This window comes from Entelurus aequoreus, linkage group LG27 (genome assembly GCF_033978785.1).
Source record: "Entelurus aequoreus isolate RoL-2023_Sb linkage group LG27, RoL_Eaeq_v1.1, whole genome shotgun sequence".
In the NCBI taxonomy this organism is placed as follows: domain Eukaryota; kingdom Metazoa; phylum Chordata; class Actinopteri; order Syngnathiformes; family Syngnathidae; genus Entelurus; species Entelurus aequoreus.
The window spans coordinates 31810254-31818716 of record NC_084757.1 but is presented as its reverse complement, the minus strand read 5'-3'; the positions used below and the strand labels follow the sequence as shown (position 1 = coordinate 31818716).

Genomic DNA, 8463 nt, shown 5'->3' with positions numbered 1-8463 from the left:
ATTACTGGCATTTTGTTTTGATAGAGTTACAATTCCACAAAAATGAAGTAAGGACAAGGCATTGCTTTTAATTTCATACAGTATTAGTTTTTACAGTGTAAGTACATGAATATAGCCCATGTGACATACTCCGGTGCAGTAGATGGCAGTATGCACCTTTCATGTCATTGCTGCAAGCTGCCGTTAAACTAAAGGAAGAATTAGTCAAAGGTTCTTTGATATCAAAGAGCTGCTACTTCAAAGAGCAGGATCTTTTAAAGCCGGATCGTTCGCGAACGACCCATCACTCGGTGTTGGCAGCAAAAGGTAACAACGTCTTCATCTCATCTCTTTTTGCACTCCAACTAATTACTTACTTACTTACTTTTAAAATCAGATTTTCAGTCCGCGTCTTACATTTAAAACATGAGCCAAGACATAAAGCCGGAAGTTAGCAACACGCAGGAAGAAATGTGCGAATTCCAAAAGGTGAGAAAGTTGATGGAGGAGCGACTAAATGTTACTGCTGAAGAAATATTTGGAGTGTTGGAAAGAACCATAGCAGAGTACGAGGAGGAACTTTCTAGGACAAAGGAGGAGAACAAACGTCTACAAGAACTACTGGATGCTGTTTTCAAACCTCAAGTTGTGCTACACAGAGCAGGTTTGTTTATTTGACATTGTCTTCATGATGATTATCCTGTAGAAACAAGATTGTTTCTTTTAGATTTGTTTGTGTTTTATAACAGTCAGAAAAGAAAACTTCAGTCCAGAACAATTGGGAAATTAAATACCTTTTTAAAATTAGTGATTTATCTAGTTTCTATTTGACATAAAAATCATTGTGTTGAAACCCTCTGCATGAATTTAGATATAGAAACAAGTTGCAAGGTTATAAATGTATGAATGGCTTTGATGTGTATATCTGGAGCTTTGTTTAAAATGAAAAATTATATTTTGTGTATTTTAAACTTGACATGAGGGAAGAAGTTTCTATTTTAACTCAGTTACATACTCAGATTTGTTCCCTCCTGTTTGAAACTCTTCAATAATATATATTTGTATTCAGTCACGTGACTTCTTCCGGGAAGTGAAAAATGTGGTGGTCAACCAAGCCAAGATGGCTGTTGTGCAGCAACCTGTGCGCTAACTCTCTGAGTACACAAAGGGCCTAGATCAGGGGTGTCAAACATATGGCCCACGGGCCGGATCAGGCCCTCCAACAGGTTTTATCCGGCCCACGGGATGAGTTTGTTAAGTACAAAAATGAGTCAACATTTTTGAATGAAAGAAACTGCTGTTCTAAATGTGTCCTATGGATGTCACAATAGCAATTATTTGTATCTTTGTACATGATGCTACATATGTAAAAAAACCAAAAAAACACATGATGTTAGTGCACCAGTCAGGGAAAATGAGCAAACTACATAAATAACATCCTGTAATTTGATTTTGATATTATTTCTTTATCTTGATAGATTGAAAATTAAAGGCCTACTGAAAGCCACTACTAGCGACCACGCAGTCTGATAGTTTATATATCAATGATGAAATCTTAACATTGCAACACATGCCAATACAGCCGGGTTAACTTATAAAGTGCAATTTTAAATTTCCCGGGAAACTTCCGGCTGAAAACGTCTATGTATGATGACGTTTGCGCGTGACGTCAATCGTTGAAACGGAAGTATTGGGACACCATTGTATCCCAATACAAAAAGCTCTGTTTTCATCGCAAAATTCCACAGTATTCTGGACATCTGTGTTGGTGAATCTTTTGCAATTTGTTTAATGAACAATGAAGACTGCCAAAAAGAAAGCTGTAGGTGGGATCGGTGTATTAGCGGCTGGCTGCAGCAACACAACCAGGAGGACTTTGACTTGGATAGCAGACGCGCTATCCGACGCTAGCCGCCGACCGCATCGATGATCGGGTGAAGTCCTTCGTCGCGCCATCGATTGCTGGAACGCAGGTGAGCACGGGTGTTGATGAGCAGATGAGGGCTGGCGTAGGTGGAGAGCTAATGTTTTTAGCAAAGCTCTGTCGAGGTCCCGTAGCTAAGTTAGCTTCAATGGCGTCGTTAGCAACAGCATTGCTTGGCTTCGCCAGGCGGTACAGCATTAACCGTGTAGTTACAGGTCCAGAGTTTGGTAGTATTGTTGATCTTCTGTCTATCCTTCCAGTCAGGGGCTTATTTCGTCTGTTTCTATATGCAGTTAAGCACGATGCTATCACGTTAGCTCCGTAGCTAAAGTGCTTCGCCGATGTATTGTCGTGGAGATAAAAGTCACTGTGAATGTCCATTTCGCGTTCTCGACTCTCATTTTCAAGAGGATATAGTATCCGAGGTGGTTTAAAATACAAATCCGTGATCCACAATAGAAAAAGGAGAAAGTGTGGAATCCAATGAGCCAGCTTGTACCTAAGTTACGGTCAGAGCGAAAAAAGATACGTCCTGCACTGCACTGTAATACTTCACTCTCACGTTACTCATCCACGAATCTTTCATCCTGGCTCAAATTAATGGGGTAATCGTCGCTTTCTCGGTCCGAATCTCTCTCGCTGCTGGTGTAAACAATGGGGAAATGTGAGGAGCCTTTCAACCTGCGACGTCACGCTACTTCCGGTGCAGGCAAGGCTTATTTTATCAGCGACCAAAAGTTGCGAACTTTATCGTCGATGTTCTCTACTAAATCCTTTCAGCAAAAATATGGCAATATCGCGAAATGATCAAGTATGACACATAGAATGGATCTGCTATCCTCGTTTAAAATAAGAAAATTTCATTTCAGTAGGCCTTTAACACCAATGAGTTGAATGATGAACATTATCACATAATTGATTCTGAAATTGTAAAAAACACAAATAAAGATAGGATACTATTAACTGCAACATGTGTGTTATGATCCGCTGCCCGGATCATATTTCTGTTTGTTTTCTAGTCATTTGTGTTTTTCTGCTAGTCTTGGACTCCTTCTTAGTATCTGTTTAAGCACCTCTGAGTTTGGTTACCATAGTAACTAATTACGTTCACCTGCCGCTGGGGTTCCCGACACGCACCTGTTGGTCGTCATTGACATTATTATTTAAAGCCTGTCTTCTCAGTCAGTCGTTCTGGCTTCTTTGTTTTGCATCCCGCGACTGCCACGTAGGTTTGTTCTCGTTTCCTAACTCCTGCTAGTAGTTACTATCTGTGCTAAGTGTTAGCCTTAGCTTCCGGTGCGCTCGGCACCTCGTCCTGTCGGGTTGTTTTCTGTTTTATACCAGTTTTGTGTTATTGGATAATTAAATCATGTCTTTACCTGCAAGTCCTGTCCGGTTTTCGTCCTTTGCATCTTGGGAGAACAAAAATCCCGCAGAACCATGCATCCAGAACGTGACAATGTGTGTGTAAAAAAAACATTAATTATTTGTACAATTTCAGAATGTGTTTGTTCTATTTTTAAACAAAGAAAACAATCTGCAGTTGTCTTTATTTTAAAGTTATCTTGCCGTGATTTTACCAGTCCGGCCCACTTGGGAGTAGATTTTTCTCCATGTGGCCCCCCATCTAAAATTAGTTTGACACCCCTGGCCTAGATCTTCCTGCGAAAAGCAGATACGAGAAAAAAATCTAACTTTGAAACAGAATAGATCCCTAAATATTTGTTGAGTAATATCAAGGATTATCCGTCGGTCGCGTTCCCAGACATGTGGAACTATCTTGAGTTCCAGACGTCATTCTACACGACAAAGGAGATGAAAGCTTAAAAAGGCATGGATGGCTACAATTTATTTGTGTGTGGCTGGGTCAAGTAAAATAGTATCAAGACTCTCGCGGATAAATCACGCATGGTTTTTGTTCGGGTAAGGTTGGATTTTATCATTCAACTTTGCGTCTTGCGAGGACGCGTCCATGTAAACAAACAACGACTAGGACCCGACAGCTGCCACCCGTGACTGCATATCCATTTAACCAACTAACTATTATTCAATCATCACCATATTGGATTTTTGTCATGTTGTTTGTTAATAAAAGTCCACAACCATAAAATACTTCCAGTAAGATGTCTAATAAGAGCTATAAATGATGCAGATATTATAGTTTTTATGCATATATTTGATTAGGCCAACCTCACATAATGTGGATCGTTGGCATAAGAGCTGCAAACTAAAATACAGTAACGCCTCATTTGTGTTCTATGTTCTGCAGACGTCCAGCGGGTGTCAGCGGGGAGTCATGAAGAGATTCCCTCCGGGCAGCAGGAGTGGCACACCAGTGTGGGACAGAAGGAGCTACAGGCCCCCTCCCACATTGAAGAGGAGCAGCCCTGGGAGCAGCTTCATGATGAAGATGAAGCTCAGTCCTTACAGCTTCATCACAGTCAAAGTGAGGAGAACAGAGGGGCGGAGCTTGTAACTCAACACATCACAGAAGCTGATGGAGAGCATTGTGAAGATATAAACTCAGAACCAGACAGCATCTTTGCTCCACTGTCAGACATGGGCGACATGATGTCAGACTCTTCTGATCACAGTGACCACATCCAAAAACCTTTGGAGAGTAAAAATGACCCTAAAGGTGATACGAGACATCACACTAACAACAAACACTTTGACTGCTCTGAATGTGGAAAATCATTTAAACAGAAGAGTAATGTTACAGTACACATGAGAATACATACTGGAGAAAAACCTTTTACTTGCTCTGTTTGTAAGAAGAGTTTCTCCAGAAAGCAAGACATGCTATCACACATGAGAACACACACAGGTGAGAACCCGTTTAGTTGCTCTGTTTGTAAGAAGAGTTTCTCCAGAAAGCATGTCATGACCACACACATGAGAATACACACTGGAGAGAAACCGTTTAGTTGCACTGTGTGTGTTAAAAGGTTCAGGTTAAAGCACCATGTCAGTAAACACAAGTGTGTAACAGTCATGGAAGCTGCAGGGATTTAAAAACACTTAAACAGTGATTGTGCTAAATGTACTTTAAAAACACAGCATGTTTAATATGAATGTATATTTTATGTTGTATGTAGTGCTTCTCATCTTCTAGTGTTATATGTTGTCCTGTAATTACTTTTTAAGTCGCGTGCATTTATTTAATATGATTTTTGTAGCTATTATTTTATTTTATTTGCTAAATGTTAATTTTTTTTGTGTGTCTTATAAAATCACACATTCTTTCCACTGAATTTTGTTGATGTTTTTAATCAAATTTAAAAATATGAACTAATAAAATTGTTAACAAAATGTGGACTCTGGTAGATTAGCAGCATTGTTACATCATGAATGTTAACTACTGCAAAACATCAACCAAAGAAGAAAAAGGCTGAAGTTTGCAACACATCACTGAACTTTAGAGCCATCGTGAGTGGAGTTGTTTTTTTTCATTGCTGCATTTGTACTTATTTCACTACACATCTTCACTTTTAATCCTAAAGTCTTCCTCAAATATATTGTTGTAGGCTTCTGAGATTAATGTTTCTGATGTGTGTAGTCTGTGGAAAGGGTTGTTGTCCCTTGTGGATCCAATTGTTCACTTGCACATATTCATCATCATCATCATCATCATCATCATCATCATCATCATCAGACGTCACCGGTCCACTACTGTACGAAACCTTAGCATTAATGTTTTAATATAAGTGTGACCTCATTATTCCTTGATAATAAGACTACAAATACATATTTAAAGGCCTACTGAAAGCCACTACTACCGACCACGCAGTCTGATAGTTTATATATTAATGATGAAATCTTAACATTGCAACACATGCCAATACGGCCGGTGCAATTTTAAACTTGCCAGGAAACTTCCGCTTGAAAACGTTGCGGTATGATGACGTATGCGTGTGACGTCACGAGGTCAAGGGAAGTGTTTGGACCCAATTCAAATACCTCTGTTTTCTTCGACAAAATTCCACAGTATTCTGGACATCTGTGTTGGTGAATCTTTTGCAATTTGTTTAATGGACAATGGAGACTGCAAATAAGAAAGTTGTAGGTGTGATCGGTGTATTAGCGGCTGGCTGTAGCAACACCAACACCAGGAGGTTGTGTTGTGTTTTGAGCAGGATAGCAGACGCACTACGGTGAGTACAGCTTTGGCTTCCAAACATTTGATCGCTTGCCCGTACGTGCGTGTCGATATGTGCATGTCACGTAGTAACTTTGGGGAAATATATGTTTCTTGCCGACTCTGATGGCGGCCGGGGTGTCGTCAAAAGCGTACAACGCCCGCCGCCGCATCTAAGTTAGCTACGCAGCTAGGTTAGCTTCTGTTTTTTTAGCTTCGCCAAGCTGAATATTATTAATGGTGTATTTACATGTTCATGGTTTAATAGTATTGTTTATCTTCTGTCTATCCATCCAGTCAGGGTTTTTTTTAATTTAGTTTCTATCTGCATTTGAGACTGATGCTATCACGTTGGCTACGTAGCTAGGTTAGCTTCTATTTTTTTAGCTTCGCAAAGCTGAATATTATTAATCGTGTATTTACATGTTCAGTCACTGTGAATGTCCATTTTGCGTTCTCGACTGTCATTTTCAAGAGTATATAGTATCTGAGGAGGTTTAAAATACAAATCTGTGATCCACAATAGAAAAAGGAGAGAGTGTGGAATCCAATGAGCCAGCTTGTACCTAAGTTACGGTCAGAGCGAAAAAAGATACGTCCATCACTGCCTCTCAAGTCCTTCACTGTAACGTTCCTCATCTACGAATCTTTCATCCTCGCTCAAATTAATGGGGTAATCGTCGATTTCTCGGTCCGAATCTCTCTCGCTCTATTGTAAACAATGGGGAATTGTGAGGAATACTAGCTCCTGTGATGTCACGCTACTTCCGGTACAGGCAAGGCTTTTTTTTATCAGCGAGCAAAAGTTGCAAACTTTATCGTTGATTTTCTCTACTAAATCCTTTCAGCAAAAATATGGCAATATCGCGAAATGATCAAGTATGACACATAGAATGGATCTGCTATTCCCTTTTAAATAAAAAAAATTCATTTCAGTAGGCCTTTAAGCACTGTATTAGAGTGCCTCTTGTAGTACTCCAACTCGCCACACTGTGAGAAGTGGGGGTGATCATGAGCTAGCAGATGCATGTTGCTATCATGTTTTATCAGCGAGGAAGACATAATTTGTTTTTAGTTTTTGTCAGATCCAAGTTTAAATGCTCTGCTGAATAAATTAATCACTGTGGCTGCCAATATGGAGGATTATATATATATTTAAGATCAAATACTTCTCTTAACAGGTAGAAAAATGACACCACAATAAAAGTGAAACAGCAGCAGGACTCAGTAAATATTTTATTAATTTACTAATTAATTAACTATAAAGAGTAACATGACAGTGGATATTTCAAAATAGTTCACTAAGAAGTGGAAAATGGGAATGCTACATAAAATCCTTAACATAGACTGATACTGATACTGTGTAATCATTTATTTATCATAAAATATTTTTGGGATAGAAATTGATGTCCCCCCAATGTTAAACTCATTTCTACGCTCACCGTGTGAAGACTGGAGGTTAATGTACTAATAAACTAAAAACATTTACCAAAAATGATGTGTATATATGTTTCCCAATAACAAGTCCGTCTGTAAGGAAAACAAACACATTTATTCAACATTGTTATGATATAAGATGAAAGATGCTAACGTTAAACTAACTAGCGAGGTGATGCTGTGAAGAGCTGCTCCGCAAAATTGGCATACAACCAAAAAATACTTAAAATGTTATTATTAATGTTCACTTTCAATGTATTTATTTGGAACACCTCAAAACTTTACAACCACAGCTTTTGCTCAAGTGATCAACCGTCCAAAATGAGTGGGAAGAAGCAGAGCTTGTCCGGTCCGCCCCAGTGTAAAAAAAAAAAAAAATGCCACTCAATGATGTGTTCAGTTCAGTTCAGTTTATTTATTTATATCGCACATTTAAAAACAACCTCAGTTGGCCAAAGTGCTGTACATACATAAGACATAAGGGGCACATAGTGTCACATTTACATGGTAACACAGTAGGATGAATAAAATACAATAGTAAAATATATCTTAAAATAAGTGCAGAATATATCACCTAAAATACTAAAATGCAATAAATAAAAAAGGATAAAAAGATGGATGGATGGATGGATGGATGTTTTTAGCCTAGATTCAAATTGTCTCAGAGACTGGGAGGATCTAATAGATAGTGGAAAGTTGTTCCACAGTCTGGGCCCTGCCACTGAGAAGGCTCCATCTCCTCTGGCTTTTAGCCTAGTTTTTGGGACAGCCAGGAGGAGCTGGTCTGAAGACTTCAGAGTCCTGCTGGGACAATAAGGCTGCAGTAGCTCATTAAGATAGGGCGGGGCTTCTTGGTGTAAGCATTTAAAAACAATAAGTACAATTCTGAAATGAACTCTAAAAGTAACTGGGAGCCAGTGAAGGGAAGCCAGTAAAGGGGTAATGTGCAGTAAGTGCTTCTTGTTGGGGTAGTGTTCTTGAGTAT

At 39.2% G+C, this 8463-nt stretch overlaps 1 protein-coding gene across 1 annotated transcript; it reads left to right on the top strand.

Moving 5' to 3' along the window:
- Positions 1-213: 213 nt before the first annotated feature.
- LOC133644700 (zinc finger and SCAN domain-containing protein 2-like) lies at positions 214-5193 on the top strand. Its single transcript, XM_062039397.1, has 3 exons — positions 214-306; positions 377-643; positions 4173-5193. Exons 2-3 carry the CDS (start codon positions 406-408, stop codon positions 4916-4918), a joined length of 984 nt encoding a protein of 327 aa, XP_061895381.1. The 5' UTR covers positions 214-306; positions 377-405; the 3' UTR covers positions 4919-5193.
- Positions 5194-8463: the final 3270 nt, after the last annotated feature.

Bases quoted from the DNA above. Each gene is read 5' to 3' on its own strand.
- LOC133644700 (XM_062039397.1), top strand. From the start codon at position 406: ATGAGCCAAGACATAAAGCCGGAAGTTAGCAACACGCAGGAAGAAATG. The intron at 644-4,172 runs GTTTGTTTATTT...TATGTTCTGCAG, and splicing joins AGTTGTGCTACACAGAGCAG to ACGTCCAGCGGGTGTCAGCG.